The 27,918-nt window shown below is 32.7% G+C and overlaps 1 protein-coding gene across 5 annotated transcripts in view; it reads left to right on the top strand.

Annotated features, from left to right (window-relative positions):
* The first annotated feature begins 437 nt into the window (after positions 1-437).
* The window catches only part of LOC117170621 (retinoblastoma-like protein 1), a 48,103-nt gene continuing 20,622 nt past the window's right edge, over positions 438-27,918 (top strand). The window contains exons 1-9 of one of the 5 annotated variants that reach the window (XM_033357520.1): positions 438-486; positions 1,892-2,276; positions 5,105-5,633; positions 5,714-6,010; positions 6,138-6,235; positions 6,331-6,717; positions 6,811-7,247; positions 7,341-8,193; positions 18,167-18,330. In XM_033357520.1, coding sequence (XP_033213411.1) covers positions 2,139-2,276; positions 5,105-5,633; positions 5,714-6,010; positions 6,138-6,235; positions 6,331-6,717; positions 6,811-7,247; positions 7,341-8,193; positions 18,167-18,259 — 2,832 coding nt within the window. In that variant the 5' untranslated portion in view covers positions 438-486; positions 1,892-2,138 and the 3' untranslated portion in view covers positions 18,260-18,330. Of the gene's footprint in view, positions 487-506; positions 715-1,891; positions 2,277-5,104; positions 5,634-5,713; positions 6,011-6,137; positions 6,236-6,330; positions 6,718-6,810; positions 7,248-7,340; positions 8,194-18,166; positions 18,331-27,918 lie in introns of those variants that run through there. The other 4 variants (XM_033357516.1, XM_033357518.1, XM_033357519.1 and 1 more) reach the window with 4 other exon arrangements.

The following is a 27,918-nucleotide window of genomic DNA, read 5'->3' as shown; positions in this document are numbered from 1 at the left end:
TGGACATAGGAAACAAGGGACTAGGCATGCCATTGCGGGGGTGATGCAATGAGGGGGGAGGTCCGCCACCTTTTGATGTCCCGCGACAAACATGGCAGCGCCACATGTTTATATTTTCATGCACAGTTTGTCGGCAAAAATGCTCGTGCGCATAATCAAATAGCACATCGTAAGATGGCGGCTCTCCCCACTCATGAAATTCTCCCTCCTCCCGTGGATTCAACCCCCATCGCCAAAGTTAGGATGGCATGTCTAGTCCCGTATCTCCTATGGCCATGGTGGTAACTACTTTAGCAGAAACTTAATTGGTAAATCATTTCAGAACTTGCTAACTTTCGTCATTTACCGACGCGCAAATTGTGCCTTCAAAGTAACTCTTAGGTAATTCGCCAAGAGGGCGCAGTTATCAGCGCATGTTTTTCACATTCTCTTATTCAATTATCTCGGCCATCTCCCACCTCATCTCTGCAGGAGACTTTCCGTAATGTATGCCGTATTTTGTGAATAACCCCTCAGGCAATCTAAACTCAAGAAATCAAATGTCTGCACCAGATTTGGAAATACGTCTATTTCGATGGCCTCTGCTACATCACTACATGAGCTCGTGTTGCGAAATTAATAGTGATTTGTTCTTCGAAAATCTGGTGCAGGAACTGGATATTTTTATGTTAGATTGCCAAAAAAGTCAGGATTGGTGCAAAAGCTAAACTAAATGTAAGAATAGTGTAATAGCCATGCAATATGCTTTAATTATAAAATTTTAGGACAAATTATACAAAAAAGTGTGGTTTTATGGATTTCATGTGCATGCAATTTAAACAACTGTTGTAAATCTTGTTTTAATCATTTAAACACCGAGAACTTTTTTTGTATATTAAACAATAAATATTTGTTTTAGGACATACGGTCGTGCATAGCATATATATAACTTTAATTAGTAAATAACTTTAGTCTCTTTCATGTCTATGAAGTTGCCTAAAATTGCCGCCACAAACACAATCGGACATAAGCCACGCCTTCATTTTTATAATATCAGAGATAATATAATACCTAATTATCCATGCTGTCATCGATATCAGCGAGTTAAAAAATTGAAATATTAAAAACACGTGAATCTCTTCATTGCAATATTTTATTTATATATAATCTCTAAATTTAGCAACGAATTTAAAGTGCATTTAGTAGACAGGAACTGACGATACAATCTGATTGCAAAGGAAATTGAAATGGCGCGCAGTTCGTCAAAATATTTACTGTAATGTATTAAATATTTGATTCAAAAAAGCTAATTTTCTATTTCTCGAAAAGATTCAAATTTCTAAATATGGGAGTAGATTAAATTTGCTTCAATAAGATTTTAATTCTTCGAATACTAAATCTACGCATAATTATTATGTTGCTCGTGAGGGCATAATATTTACAAAGTTTCGAGACATATGCTTAAAGAATATAACAAAATTCCCATTAAATTAATTAATATAACCTCGAAAAATTCAAAAATGTTTCTTTTATCAAAAGATATGAACATTTTTGGAAAATTCCAGCAAAATAAAAAGTCCTGTTGTACCCTTTTCCCGCCAATTTTTCTACACAATAAAAATTGGGTATTTCTAGTTGTAAAGTCACCTGGTAAGATGTCTGCATGCCGAGTGTCAAGCAATAACACCAATTGCATGAGACGAAACTTTATATTTTTAATAATTTGGAAAATAATGATTATACACTGTAAGTGTATGTGGATATTCTTTTTTTCTTTTTCGACAGCTATTTAATAGAATAATAAAAACGTTACCAACCAAAAAATATCGACTTTATTATTGAGTTGAATGGCTTTTTTAAAGCAAAAAATAATATGTGAATACAGTTAAGGTGCAAAATATTTTCTTTTCAGGTTATGCAAAGCATAAGGTTTCGCTTCATGCAGTTAGTATTATTTGCTTGACCCTCAGCGTACAGTCATCTTGGATTTGAACCACCTAACCTTCAATACATAATGGCGGAACAACCCGGTTTTCCCGCCAAGAAAGCCTAAGCGCTCAGTAAGCTCCGGATCTCGGTTTCGTATGGCGCACCCTTGTCGTCCAAGCTGTTTATTTTTCCGTGTTTTTCATAATTTTTGAGTGCATATCACAGCAAAAATGGGACAATCGGACGATATCGAGGATTCTACCTACATTAAACATCAAGATTTATGTCAAAAACTGAATATGGATGCAACGTCGGCCTCCGAAGCCTGGAGATCATACGAGACTATAAGAGAAAATTACACACTTGAGGTATTGTTCTGATAATTGTTTTGATCGTTAGCCGATCTTGTCTATTTTTGATTCATAAAATAGAAAAAATATATCTTCTTTCATCTATCTTTTATTGCGGTCGATAGTTAAATATTATCTAGACTAAAAAAATGAAGATGAAGAGGTTGCACTGTCTATTCAGTTCCTTCATTCTCGCGCGCTATCTAAAAATGCTTGAGGATAACTTGTTGTTACTTTTGCAAAACGCCTGAGCAATTACTCCCACGATCTAATTTATGCTTGTTGAACTATTTATTTAGGATTTTTCTGTAGCCGGTGTCAAGGGATTGTATTATCAATTTTCTGTGGGCTTCTTACTATCTTTACTATTTACGAGCTACGTTTTAAAACTATTTTGAAATTTAGTACACTGTCAATTAGTAAATATTTGTGTCCTGGCTGAATTTGACTTATAAGTTATCACCTAGAGTGACAGGCCCCTGACTATTTTAAGGTTGGAATAGTCAAGAAATTGTTGTTTAAGAAGCCAATCATAAAGTTTGTGGACGAATTTAAAATGAATTCGTATGACATTGCAATTTATTGTACTAACATTTTTAACTAATTTACAGAGAAGTTATGTGATCATAAATTATATAAGCTTAAATAACTGATCGCTCTGTAAAAAAAGCTTATGTAAATAGCCTACATACTTTTTCCATGTTATTTTACGGAAGCTTTAAAGTTTATGTGATTATCATAGTAAATATGCAGCAGTTTGTTAAAAACCCTGAAGCACATAGTGACTTCCCCACATTTTGCCAAATCAGTACGTTTATTTTCGGTCTATCCTTATTGACAGAATTCTCCAATAATTCCCGTGTTATTTTTGCACAGAATTTACACGAGGAAATCCATGATTCAGTCGAATGATATTTCTGGATTTCAACGAGTAAATCCTGTGTAAATATCACAAGGATTCTACAGTCGAATTTTTTTTACCCGCGACGACCCTACCACTGTAAATTTACAAAGTCATGTCACCTGTTTTTGGCTGGAAAACCAGTTTTTTTTGGCGAAAAACTTTTAGAATCTTCAATTGAACGACAAATGAAGGGATTTGACCAGGCAGAAGTTTAAAATTATTGTTATTTTTGTTACTACGATGTTAACTCTCCATTTAGGTGCTTTTAAACATCCAAATGACCAGAAAAACCCCTTTGACAAGTCACAAAAATAATTTGGTAAAAACCCTACCCTTTTCCAACGTTTCATGGGGATAGTAAGGCGTCTCTATGAGTACCCATTTTCAACTCGTTAAATATGATCATTATGATATATCGTGACAGACCCATATTTGAGACATCATAGTAACAAAAATAACAACAATTTAAATTTTTGCGTCATCACATCGCGTCATTTATCGTTGAAATTAAAGATCCTAATAGTTTGTTGCCAAACAAAATTTTTTTCCAGTCAAAACAGAGGTGACAGGTGACGCCCCTATTCTGCAATCTAACCGATTTTCGTAATGATTTTACCAACATTTTGTAAATTTATTATAATAATTGTAGCAATTTACAAATTTGGTTGTCACATTACGTGAAAGGACAGCCATTCTACACACGTTTCTATTTCACATTCCAGGCTATTTAAACATGAGTATTAGATCTATTAGCTAATCTAATTATATGTATAAAAGGGTTTATCAATGTAGTTAAATAATAGTGTACATGATAAATTAAATTTAGAATAGGACAACCGCTTGTAATTCTATCAAACTAAAGTTATACTTTCACTTTCAGTTAATTTTTGTTTAAAAAAAAAGTTAACTTGGGGAGTAAACGAGCAAAACGTGATAAATCCATTTCAGTTAATTTATCAATATTTAAGGATATATTGTAACTTGAAATTCATAGATCACAATGAAATTTAAAACCGATTTATTATCAATCAGGCTTTCAAATAAATTAAATGAAAAAAGCTTGTGTAATGTAAGACTCTCTTGAAGCTATTGACTATGACTAAATGAAAGTAGATATATTCAATTTTTATTTAGTAAAGGCGTACTTCACTGATTACTTACGTTTTACTGATAAAAATGTACAATTTTTTGTTCACATATGAAATCAGAAGCTAAGTTGGTACATGATTACTATGTTTTAATTTTTAAGTTTAAAAATTATATATTGTAAGAGAAATATTGAAAATTATTTATTAATTTTAAACAGTATTTACAAGTTTGACTGATTCATTTAATGAATCTGTAGTCGGAAATTAAAATTTTATTACACATTCATTTAATTTCGCGGGTAGACGTTGAATCTGCGACGAAACAATTTGTATTTGCCAATTTGAGCTTAATCATTAAATTGTTGATATTACAAACATACAGAAACAATTATTATCTCAATTTTGTTAAAAAATGGATTTATCAAATTTTGTTCGCTTACTACTCACCTTATCACTTAATTTCTCCATCTTATCGATACAGTAACGTTTTTTTTTAGAAAAGTGTCATCAGACCAAAAAAGGGAAGAAATTAATAAAAATCGGAAGGCTGTGGATAAACGGACGAACAGTATTGGAATATGTTACTCTACCATGAAAATACATGATAAAAAGCTTGAAAAAAGAACATTTTTGAGGAGTCATCGCTTGGGACCTATTAATTAAATTTTCGTTTATCAGTGTTTTGATTAATTATCAAGTTTTGTTTGCACAGTTTACCCCAGAAAATGTTTAATATTAGGAAATTCTTTTTAAATTTGTTAAAAAAATTAAAAATGACCGATTAAATTTAAGATTTATGAATCTCAAGAGGTGTATATAGGAAAACCAATTTAAATAATAAAAATTCTTTTCAGGGGGATCCCATTCATTGGATAGGATGTGCATTATACGTCGCATGCCGAAAATCGTCAACTCCAGCAGTTGGAAAAACGGGAGCAAACATAGAAGGCAACTGGGTATCGCTAACTCGGCTTTTGCGACTATGCAACTTGCCTTTAATAGAATTCTTTACAAAAAGCAAAGCTTGGGCGGACATGGCTAATATGCCGCAAGATTTTCGAGCCAAAATAGAAAAACTTGAACGGAACTTCGCCGTTTCTATGAATATATTCAAAAAATATTTTCCGATATTTAAAGATATATTCAAGAATCCTACAGATGGTTTGCGACCTGCAAGATCGAGAAGGCACAGGAACCTTCCGTGTACACCATCCAGAGTCTTCGAATTCTGCTGGAGCCTTTTCGTATGCATCAAAGGCACACTTCCAGCTCTTTCAGACGATTTAGTCAATTCTTATCACCTTCTTTTGGTGTGCTGCGACCTGATGTACAACAACGCCCTTTTGAGTGACAGGCGAGACTTGCTTAACCCCGAGTTCCCCGGTAAATGAAAAGCGTTTCTTTTTGATAATAAGAAACTTTTACGAAGACTTTAAACATTTGATAATTGTCGTGGATTTTAGGTTTGCCTAAGAATTTCAATGAGGACAACTACACTCCACCATATTCAGCTAACTGCATTGTTGATTTGCTGTGTGAGCGTCATGATGCCATTTCAGTTGAAGCTAAGGGTATCAAAGAACACATATTTGAGAATCACTTGAATAAATTATTCAGGGACCATATTCTGCGTGGCGAACAGACCAATTTTTCTGGTTTATTGGAGACACTCAACTTTGACGCGAACTGCAAGGCCGTAAACAAGTTGTATGAACAACACGTATTAAGTTTAGGTGTCTTTGATGAGAGGATCTTTTTAGGTAAGTGTTTAATAATTTTAAATGTTCTCAGCTCTAAAAGATTTTCATACAATTGACTCTTCATCGTTGGCTTCGAGTTGCCTATGTTTGATGTTTAAACACTTTCAAAAAGGAATTATTCTTTCAGGTGAAGACGCCAATGACAACATTGGTTCGCCAAGAAAAATATCCAATGTCGGTGACTTGCACGATCAGTTTCAAACAAGGCGGGATTCGGAAGGAGGAGTAAGTGCATGCTGTATAATAATGAGTTAAGCCCAAGTTAAAAATCAAATAATTTGTATACAAATATATAACTCTAATGTTTATTTTGCCATCAGATGCAGAACTTAGCACCTCCAACTCCATTAACTGGTCGCAAATATCTTAGAACTAAGGATGCGTCCAATATTGCCCCGGTCTCCAGTGCGACACAAGGAGTCATTCGTATTCAAGCTCTATTATGTGGCCGCCACGGATCACCGAGTGATGATCTACTCGAAATTTTCAACAATTGTTCGCGCGATGTGAAAACCTCAGTGGAGACCAAAGTAATAGAGATCGGTGAACAATTTTGTGCGAAATACACACAAAACACAGATGGAGCAGAAGTTGCTTCTTTAGACTTTGGGAAAAAACGATTCTTTCTGGCGAAAACTCTTTTCTACAAGCTTTTAGAGATGATTCTAAAGGAGGAAAGAAATAAGAAGCTGAATTTCGACATAACCGTAAGTTTAATATAAATCGTATGTAATGTTTACAAGCATGTATTTTATATACGTTCTAGTAATTATATGAATATTTTATTCTTTCATTTTCAGAATCTAATGACGAATGAAGTGTTCATACAGTGCCTTCTTGCATGTTGTCTGGAAATTGTAATTTACTCCTATAAAAACGAAGATAAAACGTTCCCCTGGATATTGAACTCTTTAAATATAGAGGCATATTATTTTTATAAAGTAATAGAAATCACAGTGAAGGTAGAGGAACAATTATCTCGAGACGTGGTCAAACATCTAAACTGCATTGAAGAAAAAATTCTAGAGTCTTTAGCATGGAAGAAGAGCAGTCCACTCTGGCAAGCTATTGAATCGACACAGGGTGGTGTTCCCTCATGTGAAGAAGTGTCGCTGCCCGGATCTACAGATTCAGTCGAGTCTAACATACCAGGACATCCTCATTTGCGAAGAATTGCTCTTGATCGTGGTGCCCATTACGACGTACTGCAGAGTCCTATTTCTTCTGCTTCGGAAAGGTTAGCACCTTGCTCAAAACTTTAAGATTGTCAAGGGAAGCATTTTTAGTAATTCAAAACTTTTATCAAATACCTCAATTTTGTTACTTTTAGATTTCAGTCACCTGTGGCTGCATCAGGCAGAAGCCATAGCATTCTCAGAGTTGGAGGACAAAGTTTGCTATCTCCCAAAGTATACGTACCATTGCCAGACCAAACATCTACACCAAAAACGAACACCTGCCCGCCAAACAGAGAAACAACCAAACCACGACGTACAGGTTCTGTGGCACTTTTCTTCAGAAAATTCTATAACCTGGCAGCAGTTCGCATGCATGACTTGTGCACGAACTTGGCGATAAACGACGAAGACATAAAGAAGAAGATATGGACAATCTTCGAGTACTCAATCAAAGAGGCTACTCACTTAATGAGAGACAGACATCTCGATCAGATTTTAATGTGTGCAGTGTACGTCATCTGCAAACTGGTTAATTTTGCAAAGAATTCATTCACTGAGATTATGCGGTGCTATCGCCTTCAACCACAAGCAGAATCTCATATATACAGATCTGTATTGATCAGCGAGATCTCGCGCAATGAAAATGATACTACCGCTGAAGCAGAAAACGGGTTTTCTGGACAAGTTAATAATTTTGCTCCACCGACTCCTTCAAATTTGGCAGGGACGTCGCAAAACTTTGGTACAGAAAAACGAGGAGATCTTATCAAATTCTACAACACGGTATATGTGCCACCAGTTACGGAATTTGCTAACAAATTGGGTTTGGTAAAGGGCAATCAACTGAACTTAACATTGAGTCCTTTACCGAGAGGCAAGTCGACTGTAAGCTCTCCATACAGGCGCGTCACAGGCAGTGTAACGACAAGAACATTGGATCCGAAGGCGTTTACAGCATCACCTGCACCTACTCTCAGCTACTGCCTGGGCCGTAGTCCAGCTAAGGTTAGACACTGAAAATATCTTATTGGTTCTCTGACATTCTTTCTCCCCCCTAAAGTTTTCTATTCCAATTCCTCACTTTATTCTTAATTAATCGTCCAAATAAGTGTTAGTATAGGTATATTCATATACAAGATGAAAGCTTCTATTTCACGTTAGTTTCTCGTAAGAACGTTACAAGGAGAATTCTATATCAACCCAGAGCACCATTGATTTTCAAGGTTTATGATTGATTTTTAATTCTGTAAACTTGGTCATGTTGTACCTTTTTATGAAACTGAAGTTTAAACGCAAAGTCAGTAAACATCTGTTGTGTAGCGACTATAGCACTACTAATTAGGCACTGCTGGTTAGCAATTTGAATTTAAATCCAACATTGCGCTGTTGTCAAGGTAAAAGAGGTAGAACCCGTCAGGCGTATTATCAATTCCACGTAACAGGCTTCATCGTGTCACTTTTTCGATTTTTTAAAGAAAAGGTGCAACTAGTCGACTCTTTCTGTTTTTCTGACTAATTGGCTACTTCATTTCAATGTTATTGATTTATTGATTGATTGTAGTTTTCCGCACTTCATCAAGATGTAGTTTTCCCACTTCCGAAAGCGAGAAATGAGCGTTTGATTTTCCGTATGAAAACCGAGAAACGGAATAATATTACAAGGGGAAAACAAAAAGAATTTATGGATTTCAAAGGAGTTTAAGGAAGTTTACTTTATCAATTTCGAATGAAATTAAATAATGTAGTAAATTTTTTTCAGTTTATTTATTGCACGAATGTGAAACAGATTTATTTCATTATATTAATTTCAGGCATTGTACCCCGATTTGTGTATGTAATTTCTATTTTTCCTATTTTAGATCTCTCAATAATTATATCTCATGGTTAACTTAATTTTTGATTCACATGCAGTCTTAAATTTACCGTTTGTGTCACAAGATTACTGAAAAATATTATTTCTAATTTTATTTGCAATTTAGGGAAAGCTTACAGGTTGCACTATTTCTGCAATAGTTCCTTAAAAAGTTAACAAAACACTTGACAATGGGCTCATTTTATTCAGAATTGTTATAAAAAAAAATTAATAATTTTAGAAATTTTTATATATTTAAAGAATTTTTTGTATCAATATATTTTATTTGAATTTCTAGTAATATTTTAGTACGTAATATTGTCCGTTCATGACTCATGAGATTGTTATAAACAAATGCAAAATTTGAGCACTTATTGCATGTCTTATGTACTTTTTTGCAACGTATTTTGTTTTGTTTTCTAATACGAAGTGTCCATTCCCTTTTCCAACACCCTCAATTTTTCGTATGGCTAGGATAAGCCTTTTTAATAATATTTTTGTGTAGTATATTGCCATTTCATGGCAAATATTATTGATATATTCAAATTTCATGTACGAATTCGTAATTTATCAATTTTGACATGTTTAAGGTAGTCTCTTTTTTTATTACGCGCTTTATTTGGCTTGTCACGAAAACTCCAATGCATTAAAAAAACATTTCATAACAAACATTACAAATATATACTTCAACTTTGTTTATAATAAGCAAGTTTTTCACGAAATGTCTATTTAATTAATTGAAGACTTACTGCTAAGTCACATGAAACATGTGCCCATAAGCAAGTACTTCAAACATGTAAACATTGATGAATTGCGAATTTGGTCATGAATTTTATGTTTAACAGATATCACTAGAAGTTCAAATAAAATACGTTGCTAAAAAACGTAAATAAAACATACAAGAATTGCTCAAATCGCAAATTTCATTATAGGATTTGTTTACAAGAATCTCTTTAGATATAAAATAAAAATATACTGTTCTAAAATATTACTAGAAAGAAATGAAAAAACAATATACTGTACTGAAGTTTCACTAGCAATCCAAATGACATACATTTTCAAGAAAAGAAATTCCTGAAAGTCTAAATATTCCTCATATAGTTAAAATGAGTGGAAGCTTATCGCAGTTCAGATTTCTAGCAAATAAGACGAATCTTAAACAAAAATGTTTAATTTTTAACCTAATGTAAAACTTTCAACAGCAAAGTTGAATTTTTAACCAATTAGTTGAATTTTCAGCCTAATTTTCAACCAAATGATCGAATTTTGAAACAAAAAAGATCAAACTTCAAGCAAAAATAGTTGCATTTTTAACTAAATAATTGAATTTTCAAGCCAAAAAGACGAATGTTTAACAAAAAAGTTTAATTTTCAACCAAAAAAAGATGTCTTTTTAAGAAAACAAGTGGTTTAATTTTAAACAAAGTAATGAAATTTTCGACCAAAACGACGAACTTTTAACCAAAAGAGATGAATTCTGAACCTTAAATATAATATAGTAAACTTTTCAAATAAAAAGAATGACCTTTTGGCCAAAAAGATGACTTCTGAAGAAAATAGTTGAGTTTTCAACAAGACAATTAAATTTTACACCAAATAGTATAATTTTGAACCAAAAAGGGATGCATTCTGAACCAAAAATATAGTAGTATTTTTCAATTAAAACGAATTAACTTTCAACTATAATGGATGAATTTTAAATCCAAAAACATGAATTTTCATTTTTCACAAAGACATATAATTTAATTTTCTCATTTTATTCTTATAATGTGAAGGATCCGCGATCTAAACCTGTTAACTGACTATCCGTCACCGTGAGTTGTGTACTTTCTTTTACGACCCATCAATTAGAGTGAAAAGAAAAGTATGAGTAAATGCAAAGCAGGATTGAGTCAAATTTGATCAAACTAATGTGTCTTATTTTTTTCTAGTAAAAGAAAAAAAAAACATTTTACGGTTTAAGAAAATATTAAAAATTGTAAAAATAACAACGATTTTCCTTCGCCGCGTACAATTTCTGAAATGCCAGTTAACAGCTTTAGATCGCGGACACTTCATTTGATATAAAATCATTTTAATTTTCTTACATACATTTGAACAATTTACAATTGTCTTACTAGGAAAAATGTTGGAATGTGAGCATTAATCTCAACTTGAGTGAGTTTTTATGCTTTACTGTTCCTTAAGTCAAAATTGATCAAATTAAATATTGGTGAAATTTGATAGATACCCTAGGCGAAACTTGATCCACCAAAAATTATTTAAAAATTACTTATTCTATTGTATAGCTTTTGCAACAGTTTTAGGAAAAATGTTCACAGCGGTTGGCCTAGATGATTTTTTTGGGTAATATATAATGGAATTATTTTAAAAATGTTAACAAAAACAGACCTGGATTTTGAAAGAAAATAACCAAGATATTTGTAATCAAGTGAATATTTTTGATCTACTAAACTTTTTATTATGTACGAATGTATATATTGTCCTATTTTACTCATGGAAAAGTCATTAAAAGTCTTATCAAAGACCTTTTTTTATTTGATTTTTTTCTGGTATTAAGGTTTAAAATTGGGTAATCTCATATCTGTTATATATTTTTACCTATTGTATGCGGAATGTTCCAAAATTTTGGCAATCCTTAAAAATAAATGTTTCCGGGCGAGTACACATTCCATTACAACATGTTACCCTTTGGCTAGTCTACTTCTTTTCCTCAAATATCTTTCGAAATTCAATGCTGATGTTTTTTTTTTTAAAGTATGTAAAGTTACTGAGGTTTTACTTATATTGTATTTCCTTGCAACATCAACTTTGAGCATGCCCTCTCCAATGTCTTGTATCAAACGACAGTTCTCTTTAGAAGAGAGCCTGAAGTATTTTCTCTTTCCATTTTCCTTTCTAGTTTTATCTAGAATGATCCATATAATTACAATATGCCATCAGTAAGAAACATTATTAAAACATTACGACAAAATTTACTTTTTATATAAAACTCATATTCTGATGTTAAAAAGTCAAACTGAAATATTTTTTGGATGAAAATTCAACTATTTTTTTCCAAATTCGTCTTTGTGAATTAAAAACTTATCTGTTCTAGTAGAAATGTTATCTTTCTTGTATCAAAATGTAACTGGTTCAAAATGATTTTTCTTTGCCTGAGGATTTACAAATTTTGTTTGAACCACTTTGTTAAGAAATCATTTTCTTGTTCATTCATATTTTTAGTTGAAAATTCATATTTTTAGTTGAAAATTCATATTTTTGGTTAAGAGTTCAACTAATTTGTTGAAAACTGATCTTTTTTAATTGAAAATTCAACTGCGTGGATAAATCTTGAACTACTTTATTGTTAAAACAATTATTTTTTTTATGAATGTTTATCTGTTTAGTTGAAAATTTAATTTTTTCGTTTTGTTTGAAACTTAATGTTTTTGCTGAAAATTCCTATATTCTGGTTGCAAATCTAATTTGTATACAGAAAATTCGTCTTTTGGCTTCAAGGTTAAACAATTTAGGTGTACTTTTTTCTTTCATGACTCAATAATTGTTGAACCTGCGTCTTTTTGGTTTTATAATTCATTTTTGTAAATGAACTTCTATCTTTTTTGGTTAAAATATCAACTATTACACTTTTTTGTTGAAAATTTAAGTACTTTCTTACAAAGTTGACTTTTATGGTTAAAAAGTCATTTATTGTTAATTTTTTGTATTGTTGGTTGTTCGAAACGGTTCAGACGACTCTTACTGTTTACGTTTCGATTACACCGATTTAGTAACCAGGCTATTTGCAAGCAACTCCCGACACTGTTAGTTTCGCTTTACAAAACTGACCTGACGGTCACAGCAGAGTTGGTAGCCTCTCCTACCTTAAAATTATCGATCGTTTCAAGGTCGTTAGAATAGGTGGAAGTTTATTGTATTTGGTTGTAAATTACAACTGCTTTATTGAAAATTAATTTTTTTGTTGAGAATCGACTTTTTAGCTAGAAAGCTCAACTGTTAGGTTGTAAACTTCATTGTTTTGTTGAAAGTGTGGCATATTATGATTTGAAATCTTAGGTATATGGCACGTACATTAATGTTATTTAAAAAAATTTACTCTCCTTTTTACATTATCATCATTTATGATTGAGAAAATATTAGAATTGTCGGGAATTTGACATCACACTTTTTCAACGGATCTCCACGTTTCGAGACCCCCGGGATCCGAAAATCAGGTTTTCACGATGGCGTCTGTCTGTCTGTCCGTCCGGGCGTCCGTCCGTAAATACGATAACTCTCGAAAAAATGAACGAATCAAATTCATCTTTGGCACACTTTTTTTAGGTCCTAAAAGAAAGGACGAGTTCGTGAACCAGCCATTTTTGATAAAAATTCAAAAAGTGAGCTCATTTTGAAAATTTTGGAGACCACTTTTTTCTGAATTTGAAAATTCTATGTTTTGATTGCACACAAAATAATGGAAAATAAAAAATTCCATTTTGTGGACAAAGTATGTAGGATACGAAAAAAGATGAATTAACAAAAATGGTTATCCCAAAAAAGATCTACAATTTCGTTTAAAATCACTTCTTGATAGGACGCGTACGAGAAAAAAAATCCAACAAAACCTGTTTACAAATGTCTGTCGGAAATCGAGCGCGCAGCGCGAGTGTTACGATGTGAATGTGTACCTCAAAGCCTACAGAGCTTTGAGAAACTTAATCTTTGACTATACTTAATTAAGTAGACAATTCAGAATATGAAGACGCATATAAATACTGCTATCTAAAACAGATCTTTTTGATAAAGTTTTTTTCAAGCATTCCAAATGCAAAGAATAAATATTCGAGCGCGAAACGCAAGATGCAACTGTCACGCGCCATAGGCGCGCTCAAACTTGCGAGCCAAGCGATCCGCGCGCATAGCGCGCGATGAGAATGTGCCCGCGAGGCGGGCTGATTTTTTCTTGAAAAATCATCCGGTTTTAAACTGTTTTGAAAAATATTTGGACTATTAAGTTTGAAATCTCTTCTATAATAATTTACATTCTATATTTTACCCTAGAGTTCCATGAAGTTTAATTCTTTTAGAAGTTGATAGAATAAAGCAATTAGTATTGAACAATTATTATTATAAACGTCGTAAATTCAACCGGGAAAAATGTAATTTTTTACCGGGAAATATCGTGAAATTATGTTTTTAAATTTCAAGTGGCCATGCTGTTAGTTAAACGCAGTGGAAACATAATTGAGGCGCATATCACGAAGAGATTACCCCTCCCAGTATATCCATATTTTCTTTATTTCATGGTATGCATATGGATCTTGTTTGTATAATCTGCCTGAATGTTCTGGTGAAGTGGGCAAGTCATTTCGATGATAGATAAATTAGATTAATCTTCACCATTTTTGCCACGCAACACGATATCGGGTCTATTGGCTCGGATTTAATGATTAGTTAGTTAGTCTGGATAGTTACTCTCCCGTATAAGATGTAGTCTTCGTTTTCTATAACAGGCACGGGAATATATCTATAGAAAAGGCATCCATTCTGTTAAGAGTTAGCTAAATTTAGGGCAAGTTGTTGATGCACAATGCCCGCTACATCATTTTGTATATGCTTGAACTTATAAGTGTTCGATGGATTCGTTGGTATCTACATACAATTAGCACTTGTCTACCACGTCTTGATGTAACACTTTCTTGTGACAATTTCTGGTGCTGTCAAACACTGTTCTGAATCGCTATCACAAATCTCTCCGTTTCTGGAAACAGGACGCTATCTTTTTATTTTTATTATGTTTCTAATTCCTCCATGGATTCCGTCCTGATATTCGAGCCCGCGTCTGAGGACAAATTCAAGGGCGTGCAATCGATATTTGCTTTACAGATAGTTTTGTAGAGGCGAATTAGTTTGGTGCAATCGGTGATTGGTCATTTTAATGCGAAAAGTTCTATTTATCCTTTCAAGGTCTGTGTTCGACAATTAGATGAGTCCAAAAAAGTACAGTGCCGGATTAACGAATGTGACCATGAATCGGGGGGGTGGGGGGGGGGGCTATCCCTCCCCTTTTTATAAGATTTTTAAGAGCAACCGTTAGTATGAATTTTTTCCCTATAAATAACGGATAAATTGAAGTCGTTTACTAACATAAATATATTTTATTAGCAATAAATACAATTATACATTGTAGTTTGTAGAAATTACATAAATATGCTACTTTAATTACATTTTCTTGCTTTTAGTTGCGCTAATATTTGTATGATTTTCTCGTAATTGATTGAATTTACAAGCTCTATGTTCGCTGAGAAGGAAGCTAATGCAGAGAGGCGTTCGTAGCTATTTGAATTTCTTAAATAATTCTTTACCCGCTTTCATACAAAAAAAGAACGCTCTCCGGATCCATTGATAGATAAAGTACATAAGTAAATGCGAAGTAAAATTTCCAGATTAGGATACACTATAAGCAAGCGTTTCGTAAAAATGATCTGTATGATCGTTCCTAACGAATTTTCTTCGGTTAATTGCTTTTCTAAATCTTTATTATAAACTTTAACTAGACCGGTAGTATCACTTCGTCTCCATAACTCTGCTCCAAGCCTATCAATAATAGTGAGAAATTTATTTACTTTCATGTCTTATCTAGATGTAAACACAGTACACCAGAGCCGCGTTTTAGTAACCCCCGGTTTCGCAATTCCTAGAACTGCTGGCCCACGCAGTCTCTCAGTGCGCAGTTCGAGAGACCTTAGCGACTCTATCCTGAAAAAAACCAGCAGCGTAGTGGAAAGGCGTAGTAGTGCGAGGGTACTCACATGCGGAGATTGCGCAGTATTATGTATTCCAATTAGAAACGGTTCAGACGGCTGTGACTATTTACGCTTCGATTTCCCCGATTTCGTAACAAGGCTATTTGTAGGCAACCCCCCACACTGTTACTAAACCGGAAGTTTAATGTGTCATTATTATTCCATTCATCAAAAAATATGTTTTTCTTTCTTAGTTTTTGATTTTCTTCTCGATATTCTTCGCACTGAGTCAATCTTTTCCTTTATTTTGATGCAAGTTAAATTTATCTCGTAGACTCACAACATACAGAGCTGAAGAATCATATTGATCAATTACATAAGAGAGTTAAGTGGTAATATGTTGTAAAAGTTTATTAGTCGCGTCAAAGCGTTCTAAAACATCGTTCCAAAGTACCGTGAGAATACAGGTTTCGAATTTTCAAGATTGTAGGTATAAGCCAAGAGCTTCTGGCCTTACATTTGGGTTTTCTAATGGATCATGCGCTATTTCTAACGCGGTTTCTGCTAAATAATGATAAGATTCTTTTAGCGCATGACTACAATGTGACCTAGATAACCACTGAGTTCCCGAAATGCTGTTTGGTATCAATTTAACTCTATTTTTTCTCGAGTTTTTCTATTAAGGAGGTACCATCGCTACAAGAATTTTCATTACCATTTCAAACAAACTTTCACGATATCTAAATATGATCACCAAAAGTACTCAGTTAAAATCTCAGAAACCTAGGGTACTTTATAAATAAGTTATAAACGTTTTTAATTTCGTCATATTTAACATTGAGTCTTGTGAGAGATGGCGTTTTTGAGCTCTTTACTGAGAGATTTCTAAGTGACCGCCATTAAGATATTATTGATAATTTTTTAAATGAAAAACAAGTATTTCAAAATTGAGGTGCAAAAATAATATTAACCATTTGGTTTTTGCATATACATAAAAAAAAAATTAATCACGAAACTAGCGCTTCTGAACGTTGACTATCGCAATCTGGCAACATTGCGAGGCGCGATCAATGTAGATCTCAGTTAGCCGTTGATTCATGTCGCCGGCGACATGATCACAATGTTGCCAGATTTCAACTCAGTAAGTCATACGAGTGTAGGTATTATGACTGCTTAGTCAACTGATCTCGACAGTAGAGATGGTACCTCCTTAATCTGCTCCACCTGCGAGTTGAAGCGCTAAAAATACATAAAAATGTTGAACGATAATATAAAAGCTTGCGGCATTTAAACATCAGTTAACAGCTGTATTTCCTACAAGATTTAGCGAGTGATTTACGCAGGGAACATAAACACCGAATTCGAAAGACTGCATACAATTTCCTTTATAGCATCGTGATGAGCTTTAGTGGGAGTATCAATTGGAGAGGGAAACGATTCTTCCAAGTCTACAGCTTCTAGCATAAGGTTCACATTTTCCTGATGAACGTAAACGCACACGGTATGTGTAGCACTGTCTCCAGCGAGAACACAATTTCAAGGTCTAAGTTGTGAGACTTTTGATAATCTAATATTCACTGCTGAGTTCTGAGATAAAAAAATTTCAAGCAATTCAGAAAGGTTACGTAGAATTAATCTTTTTTGAACGTGTTCACTGGAGCCATCTTTTTGTTTAACAGAAACGAAATCTTTCACACCAGACAACTAATATTCTTTTATCTTCTAAACTTTGAAGTTGAAAGATAAGGATGTGCCTCGTCAGTTAATGTGTGAAATCGGTTATCATCAATTATAACGTCATTTTGTAGAGTAGGAGATGTATTAATATTATTCTTAGCACTATCGGGAGAATTTCCGATTGTTGGTTCACTGTGATCATACACGGGACTTAGAAATGCAAACTCTGATATTTACTTTCTGCATTCTACACATAGTTTCGAATCGGCTTACATACTTTGATATTTCTTTTGAAGAGTGGTAGAGATTGTTCTTAAATAAAGTAGTTTCTTCTTCTGTCCATACTTGAAAAAAAGATTGAGACAACGATCACCCAAGCTCCTTCTCGGCATGATAGAACTAATTAAAAAGAATTAATTGATTGCATATACATCCAGAAACACATGTGTACAATTTTAGGCCGAAATTCGAAAAATTGCGGTAGATAGTTCTAGGTGCGCTTGATCTATTGTGAAAACAGCTTACCCAGCGCCGTATTTTGACCGGGTTAAAAGCGTGCGCTTACCGAAAATGGCTCGCAGAGTTGGAAAAACTTGTCCTTATCGTTATTCATGGTCGTTGTAAACAATTTAAAACAGAGCTTTTTCATAATAAAAAACCAGTCATTCTATAGAGGACTCAAAAATAAACAAAAAGTGTTTTGCACTTTTTGTTATAGAATCAATTCTCAAGGATCTACACTGCACGCCGTTTACCCTTGCAAAAAATGCATAGTCTATTTGGCAACTCAGATCTTGGGACTGACACGTAATTTTTAAAAACCATTCATTTTGTAGTAAAAGTCAATAAAGAACAACGTCTCCTTAACATTTCACGTTTCTGAAATGAATAGTAGTTTCTTTTTATCCACGCGCGATGTTAAGACGCTACAAACTCCACCTATATGGGAAGGTCCCCTTAAGTTAATCTAACCACTCAAGAGGAGAAATTCAACCAATTCAGTAAGATCAATCCATATTGAGACTGATTCAGATTATTTCGAGAAATATTATTTCTGAAAACAAAACTTTTTTTGTTTTGAATCTTTGAAATGATTAATGCATTCAGTTTATATACGAATCCTTTTTTTATTTATAATAACATTAATGAATAATAGAAATTATAATGATGACAAACCTGCCTTATGCTTCAAATTAAAATTTCCAAGGCTTAATCTCATAAAAGATCATTTCTGTTGTGAGAAGAGATTTTCATATAGCGACAAGCAAACACAGAACTTAACTTAGCACAATTGGGTTTTCGAGGTCTGATTTTATATTTAATGTCAATATGTTGATATGAAAATGAAAGATCCCATATGGCGAAAATAATTTCAAAACTCTTACAGATTTGCATCGAAGTTGGTACATGCAACTCTTCGAGGACGCTAATTTCAAATTTAATGTCATAATTTCAGGACTAAAAATCAATAAAAATTTGTTACAGCAGTTTTCAGTAACCAGTCATATTTCAGTATTATTAATGGGCATAATAAGACCTACAAGGTGCTTAGTTACACTATAACAGTTCGCGGCGCGGCAGCCGAGCGCCAGAACCCCCTTGTATGTCCAATGCCAATCTTATCCCCACTTTCTACCCCAGGTTATTTTCAAGGGAAAAAAATCAAGGTTCTTTTTAAAAATATATTTAAAAAAATTGGAGGGTTCGTATTAGGAGAAAAACTAAAAAATTATGTTAAAATGGAAAAATGGACATAAAATAATGTTTTTACTCCAAAACCATTATTTTCATCGTAAAGCTAATTAATAAACTTTTAGAAAAGACTTATAAAGGTTAAATTGATCAACTTTAGCAGAAGTAATGACTAATTGCATAACGGCGCGCGAGTTAAAATGCCGAAAATTCCAGCCTCCGTATGTTGACGACCCATCTTTTTGGTGGTGCATCATTTCGGGATTTGAAAGAGGCCCACGAGGATTACAACTTGGGAGAGTTTCAAGAATATCGAAGACAACAAATTTGTAGTGAACTGCAATGTTGATGAAACGTCGGCAAAATTTTTAGTTGTTTACACAATTGAAACCCGAAATATATCTTTTTATCAAGTTATTGTAATGTTAAACAAAGCAAACGTAAATAATTTAAAATCATTACTCCGGAAAAAGAATTTTTTTATCTATTTACAATTTTATTAAGTGTCAACAAAAAAATTACATTTTTCGGATTTGATTTATGTAACACCTATTTCAAATTCGAAAAAAGACAGCGTCATAAAGCGCGCGGTACGCGTGCGTCTAATTTTTGGGTTTGATGGGAGAAATGATTTAGGATTAAAAATTTGAAAAACCTATATTTTGATATTACCTAAAAGCGTTGAAAGAAAAAATGGTTTTCTTTTGTAAGATCTTACCAAATTGTAGGAAAACCCCGCGTCGTTTTAGAAGATGTACTTATAGCATGTTTAGAAGTTTACAAAAAATTTGAAATTATTTTATGATTTTTCAGAAACCGTAGAAATTACAAAAAATATTTGTAACCACTTCAAGCATCTAAAAATTCCTAAATATTTCTCTGTAATTACTTGTACATTTTTTAATGTTCGTTGACATTTTTAAACATTTTTTAAAATCTTCCAGATTTATTCCATACTATGAACATCCGACATACATTGTAAAATTACGAACACAAGAAAATTCCTTAATTATGAAATTCCGGAATCTACGTAATTAAAAAATTGTTCAACGCTACCGATAGAAATCTCTGAGTTTTCTCTAACGAAATAGCCTGGCCCATTTGAGACGGGCGATCGTCTTTTCCTCCACGGCTACTTGCGGAACCTTCCCCTACCACTGCCAAACAACACTACCCCTCACTGGATTCGAAGTTGCTTCAGGCCCTCGGTGTTAGGTTCCCCATAAAGATTAATCCTTTGTCTTTCAACTTAACCATTTCCTTGCTATTTCCACGCTTATTACTCGATTAAAATGCTAATAGGCCAACAAAATCCCTGACAATTTGACGAGTTTGAGAATATAATCATAAATATAGTTGGATTCTCAACAATTTCGATTAGAATATTAAATTTTCATAAGCTCCCCATTACTTTAATGAAGTGATTATAAATCAATTTTGTATTATTTTTTAGTTGGTAAAGATGCTGACAGTTTAAGAAAAAAAGCGCATTTTTCGAAAATTATTAAACGAGAATATTATTTAAAATAATAATAACTTAATCATCGCTGGGGGATTGTATTGACCCTCAAAACTAAATTTTGTAGAAATTGTTTATGTACATTGTTGGTTTTAGGGTCAGGGGAATTGCAAACAATGGAGTTATTTCAAATATTTTGACACATAATGGTGATCCTTATCAGTGAGTGTTCTTAAATTTGTAAAAAGTACATAATTTCTTGCAGGTATGCTGTTCTACAATTGAAAGTACTTTTCTTTAAAAAACTCTTTTAACGAAGAACTCTTTTAAAATTATTTCTTAGCGACGTGTATTAAATCCAATTTTTTTTTATTGAAACCCTTAAACACAGCTTTTTGTGTATAAGATAAATAGTGCTATTTAATGAATTTTTCTGTTATGATGAGGAATAATATCTATGAAAATAAAAAAAATTTCTCTTGAAAGACGCACTATAGTAAAAATACAAAACTTAAAAAAAATTGTAGCTAAATATTTATTCAAATATTCTTTACAAACTTTTCTTTTCCTTATATCGACGAAAAGTTGATGCACATTTTTTTTCACAGTAGTAAGAATACAGATTGTCGAGGAACATTGTACTTAAAAAAATTTTCCTATAATTCTTATATACAAATTTTCCTTTAACAAAGTTTTATGTCTGTAAATTTTTTAATTTTTCAAAATGTTTACAATTTCAAATTTTGAAATCGTCTTCCAAAGGAAAAGAACATTTTTTAAAGAATACTTAAATAATTATTCTCCTACAAAGTTTTTTATAATTTGATATTTTTACTACAGGGCAATTTTCAAGGAACTGCAATGTTTTCTGACAACTTAAAAAAATTTGTCAATAAATTTTACTACTGCATCGTAATTTTTTGTTCATCAGTGTGCTGTCGTTAAAAGAAATTGTTTTAAGAATACTGCATGCTTCATCCGTAGTTATCAATAAAATAAATTTTTTATTTCAAGTTAAAGAATGTATATAATTTAAAGACTGAGATATTAACCAAACAATAACACTTCCAATTGTAAAACTGCGTACCTACCAATACATTATGTACTTTTCACAGATTGAATCAAATTCACAGATGAGGGCCACCATTGTGGGCCGAAACGTGTGAAACAACTTAATTTTTATCAATTCACCTGACCCTAAAGCGAATGACGTATATCAACAATTTCTACAGAATAATAACTTCTTGAAACACTTACGTTTGTTAACTTAAGGGAGTACGCTCGATAATAGAATTACAAATAAGAATCGTTTGATATTTGGATGACAGTTGTATTAAAATGTACTGAAGCTCTGGTTAAAATTGGTGAACCTTTCCCAGTTTCATAGTCGAGAAATCAATTATTGAAAATAACATGTGGTCTTATGGGAATACGTACTTTTTGTAGTATATAATAAGATTGAAAAATGAAAAAATCTAAAATAATTCTGACTGATAGAATGTTATCCGAAATCCATATCTGCTTCGAAAAGTATCATTCAGAGCCTATGAGAATAGAAAAATAATTATTTATACCGTAAATGTATGACTGGCGTTAGTGAAATTATGTTATTTCAATGTCGCATCAGTTTCACATGCTCGAGTTTATGCGCAAATTTCGAATAACACGCATGCTCACACTCGACGTTGCCAAACGTAACTACAATTTAAAATTGGACCAAAAGCTAAAAATTTTAGAAAAAAACTGCAACATACCAGAATCCGTGTAAGACCAAAACTTAAAAAGTGGAAAATTGTATTTATAGTTCTATTATTTTTTATTTATTATTATTGATTATTATTGTTTTCATTTAATATTTATAATTGTACTGTATTGTATGTATAATTGACCAAAAGTGGAAAATTGTATAATTTTTCGTCGATAAAATGTTCATACATCATGTTTATACTTAATTAGATTGGAATTAATCCAATTTTGTATATTTAAATGATTTTCTTGGACATACTGATATTGAAATAGAAACAGATACAAGTTGGAAGACATAGGGATTATCTCCACAGGGGACATAGCATCGAGGACCTGGAGCAACTTCGAATCCAGTGAGGGGTAGTGTCGCGGGCAGCCGTCATTTCCTCCACGGCTACCTGCGTACCCTTCCCCTTCCAGTGGGCAACGACACTACCCCTCACTGGATTCGAAGTTGCTTCAGGCCCTCGATGTTATGTCCCCCATAAATATAATGTCTTTGTCTTTCAAATTACCCATTTCCTCGCCATTTTCACGCCTATTCATTGATTAAAAGTCCTAATAGGCCGACGAAATCCCTGGAATTTTGACGAGTTTCAGAATATAATCGTTAATATAGGTAGATTCTCAACAATTTCAATTAGAATATTGAATTTTCATAAGCTCCCCATTCAGTTAATGAAGTCAGTCAAAATACATTTTTTATTGTTTTTTTTTTCGATGGTAAAGCTGTTGAAAATTGTTTTTTTCAAAGATTGATTAAAACTCATTGACGAGGGCCACGATGGTGGGCCCAAACGTGTGAAACAACTTAATTTTTATCAATTCACCTGACCCTAAAGCGAACAACGTACATCAACAATTTCTAAAAAATAACTTCCTGAAACACATTTGTTAACTTAAGATAATTATTATCTCCTTAAAATTTAAAAGTGGACCAAAAGTGGATTTTTTTTTAGAAAAAATTGCAACATACGAGAATTATTGCAAGGTGATATTTTTATAAATCATAATAATAACTTGTTCGAACGCTTACATTTGTGAACTTATCTGTTATTTATAATTGTATTGTATTGTATGTATATAAGTGAGCAAATGTGGAAAATTGTATCATTTATCGTCCAAAAAATGTTCATATGTCATATTTATACTTTATTAGATTGGAATTAATCTAATTTTCTATATTTCAATTATTTTCTTGGACATACTGATATACTTCATATAGAAATAGATATAAGTTGGAATACAAAGCGATTATCTCCACAGAGGACATAGCATCGAGGGCCTGGAGCAACTTCGAATCCAGTGAGGGGTAGTGTCGCTGCCCACTGGAAGGGGAAGGGTTCGCAGATAGCCGTGGAGGAAATGACGACTGCCCTTTGAGGCTATAAGCAGAGTCAGTTGAAAGAATTTAGTCTGAGAGATAGTCTGAGAGATTTGGGTCCTTTTAAGAGTGGTGCGACGGTAACATAATGTTCCTGTTGTATTCGTCACGTACCGGGCGGGCAGAGTTATTTACAGTAGTTGACGGTCGCTAATCCGACTCTCCCTTTTTAAATTTCTCTTCAAATTATTAACACTTTTTTTAATTTAATGAATTTTCTCATTATACTTACTTATAATTCATTCCATTTACTCATTCCATTTACGAGAAACGTCGTATTAATTCCACTTTTAAGCATTTAAAAATAAAGTTAGATATCTCAAATCATCGAAACTCGTAGATTCCGAATTATTATGTTTTAGACTTTTAACTATGAAATTAAAAAAATATACTTCTAAATTTTAATCCTAAAGCTTAACAAAGGACCCTTCAGTGTCGGCTACTCTATTGATATATCCCCTCTGCTTGTTATTTATGATCGAATTCTTATTTCAATTTCAGTCTCTCTGCTTCTTATTTATGATCGAATTTCTATTTCAATTTCGGAAAGGACATTTTTAATCCTTTAAACCATTTAAAAGAACTACCTGGACCTTTGAATATATACACTTGAGTGCCTGCGGAGAATTTCTCTGAACTTCTTTGACCCTAGAGAATCTTTAGAATATTCGCTGTGAGCCGCGCTCGTGTCGCCGCCTAGCGGATTTGAAAGTTAATAGCGGGCGTGTGTATTTACATGGGACTAAATGAGCAATAATACAAGAATATGTAAGAATTTGTTTCAATATTAATCTTTTAAGTTTAGTAATAGTGTGTGGACCGATGTGTGGAGCGATTGAAACTTCTAATAAAAAACTTTTGGTATACGATTACAAACTTGAAAAATTTTACCTGTCACATAGCTTGTAGGTTAAGTCATTCAAAACAAAAGTATTTCAAAGAAATACACAATAATAAAAATAAGTTATATTCAAGCTTGTTTTAAGTACAATTGTCACCTTCTTAATTTATAAATCTTCCAGCAAAAAATTTTCCATTTTTAAGCATAGTTTTTTAAAATGCAGTTCTCACTAATTACGAATTTTCCAAGACGACTCTGAAACCGTTAAAAAAATGTAAGCGTCCAAATGATTCAATATTTAATTTTATTCAAATACAGTTTCAGTCTCAAATATTCCATTTTCAAACCATAAAAATAAAAATAAATTAATTAGAAAAAAGAATAATTATTTAATTAATTAGTAGCAATATTTGACTGCATATAAAACGAGCAAATATAACTCAAATGTTTCAAACTGGATCTTTTTAAATAGAGAGCCTTGATTCATCAAAATTCCAAAGAGGTAAGAACTTTCAACCTCACTATTATAATTTTTTTGACTTTGAAAATCTTTAATTTTCAAGTAAAATAATAAAATTTCGATGTAAAATTTGCAGGTAAAAATTTAGTATCCGACTTACCTAAAAGCTTGGCAATTTAGAAAACAAATTTTTGACAAACTGGTACATTTTTAATTTATGTCTTTAAATAAATGTTCAGAGTTACAAAGACGCTTGAAAGCGAAGTCATGTTTACTTACTTTTCTCTCTTTACAGCATCTATCCATTTATTTCTTTGTAGTATTTTATGTGATGCTTTATGAAATTTATAAAATTTGCAATCCTTCGTTTTACCATTATTTTTACAATTTACAACCCAACATGTATAATTCCACGTACTGCCTACTGAAATGCAATCAAAACACACGCCCGCTAAACTTATTACTCGCAATTGCGAGAAATTTATATTAAAACTAGCAGCCACGCGTTTCTGTGGTTCAGTTATACTACGTTGAATTTATATTTGCTAACTTTGCGCCATCTATTGGCTGCTTACCCAACCTAGATAACGTGAAATGTTGAGGGGCCGGTCCACAAACTAACTTACACCGACATCTGTTAGAAAATTATGGAGTACACAAATAAGAACATTTAATTCGCAATAAAAAAAATATTGAAGTAATTAAGTGAGATAAAAAGCATTCTATCCCTTAAGTTGGACCAAATCACACGCATTATACAAAAATTGATCAAGATCGGTTAAGTAGTTTCGGAGTTTAGTGGTGACAAACATCGTGACACGGGATTTTTATATTATATAGATATGTTCAAATTTTCCTTTAATTGAATTATATTAAATTTTTAATTAAAACATACAATTTTTTAATAATTTATTAAATTAAATAAGCTGTAATAAAGTAATAATATTGGAAAATGTTATTAGAATGAAAAACTTTTAAATGTAAACAATTAAATTAAAATTTCATAGTTTAAACATCAATAAAATAATAATATTTAAATAATTTAAGTAATAAATATAAAATAATTATATAAATAATAATGTTACGTATTGTAATAATATATTACATCACAAGTAGGGTCAGGAACGTCTTTACGGCAGGGAGGTCAATGTTTGCAGGACGGGGAGTAAAAGCATGATCGTAGGCCATGGTTTTTCTCGTCGCCCTATGAACATTGAATTCCCCGCGTAAAGACGTGTGTAACCCTACAAGTGATGTGAAATGTTTTATAGGAAACACCATATGTTATGAGTCTATATGAAGCCCCATAAAAAGTGAGCGTCCGAACCCTTTACCGGCATGTTGCCAGAAGGTCTTATGAAGTGAATGTTTTTTGATAATGATAATGATTACTAACCGAACATTCATCTGTTTTGTTTTCTTCATCTGTGAAATTTCTCGAAGGCCAGCTCATATTTAACCTTATATTTTTTGGGTAGTAAATCTTGCTTTGCTTCTTTCACTTCTTCATTTATGTCGATGGGTGGGATTTTGGTTGTGTTTCCCAATGATTTCCAGTGTACGAAGATTTACTAATTTCAAATCGTAGATTCCAATTATTTACGTCTTACGTTCCAATCGTAAATCAAAATAAAATTATGATTAGACCGTAAGACACACACACGCGCGAAATGTATGTATATATATATATATATATATATATATACATCTGCTATAAATTTATGTGATACGTTGTGCGTTATTCAGTTACCATTTGTGGAACTAATTAACTGCCGCTAGCTGGACGGTTTCTTATTTATTATATAAATAAACTTGATTATTAAATTAATGAATCAAGCAAATATTATTTACCTGTTTATTAAAAACATGTCTTTTATTAATAATTATTTAAAAGTCTAATCTGCTCAATGAAATTATACAAAACATTATTAAATAACTGCATTATTCTAACTTTACTAACAAGGAAGGTACTCCAGGTGTCCCTCGCCGATTTGATGCTCCTTGTATATGTTGTAGTACTCGAAAAACTAAGCGACAGGTATTTTTTTATCTACGGAAAAACACTTTAAGGCAGTGAAACAGCCCCTCAAAGATAGGGGTCTCAAGTGTCGATTGTATAGTTTTGTGTATAAAAACCAAATTGATTTTGCTCAAACCTACTGGACAAGTTCCCTCGTGATGAAAGATTAATAACGTAATTTTCTCAACGAATATTTTAAAAATGAAGGGGGTATTATACCACCTCTACAAATATGAATCGCTTCATGCAAAAATGGCCCTTAGTGACAAAAAATAATGTTTCAGAAAACGAAAAAAACGTTATTACTTCTCTTACATTTGGTCGATTTTCCTGACATTTTGTACACACATACAGAATAATGTAAGAAATAATATACCATCATCTGTTTAGCACACAAGCAATCGATCAAGCCTATGCTACTATACATCAATTTATTGTAAATATTGACATCCTTGAAGCTCTAAATATTTTAAAGTGAATAATCAGTAGCGTGAGCATTTAAATTTTCTTATGAATATGATTTGAATACAGTAATATATGTATTGCAAAATTAATTCTATAGATACTAGTAATACAGTAGTAATTTTTTTACAGTTTTTAAATTTATCTGCTATATCATCAGAGATTGTACCTTACCGACAGACACACACACAAGACCAAAAGACGAATGCATCAACTTACCATAAAGATAGGCTGGGCAAGACAGTACGCGTCCCGCATTCAGTGTGTCATTGACTACATTACATCTGGCAGGAATTTTACCGCCAAGGCAGAGCTGCCAGATCGTGGATGAAATTTACCCCCACCATACCTACCGTTTGGGAGCCGCAAAACAGAAAGTGCATGATTACCACTGTGAGTTCGTATG

Source organism: Belonocnema kinseyi, chromosome 4, assembly GCF_010883055.1.
Source record: "Belonocnema kinseyi isolate 2016_QV_RU_SX_M_011 chromosome 4, B_treatae_v1, whole genome shotgun sequence".
Classification (NCBI taxonomy): domain Eukaryota; kingdom Metazoa; phylum Arthropoda; class Insecta; order Hymenoptera; family Cynipidae; genus Belonocnema; species Belonocnema kinseyi.
This window is presented reverse-complemented; position numbering and strand designations above follow the sequence as displayed.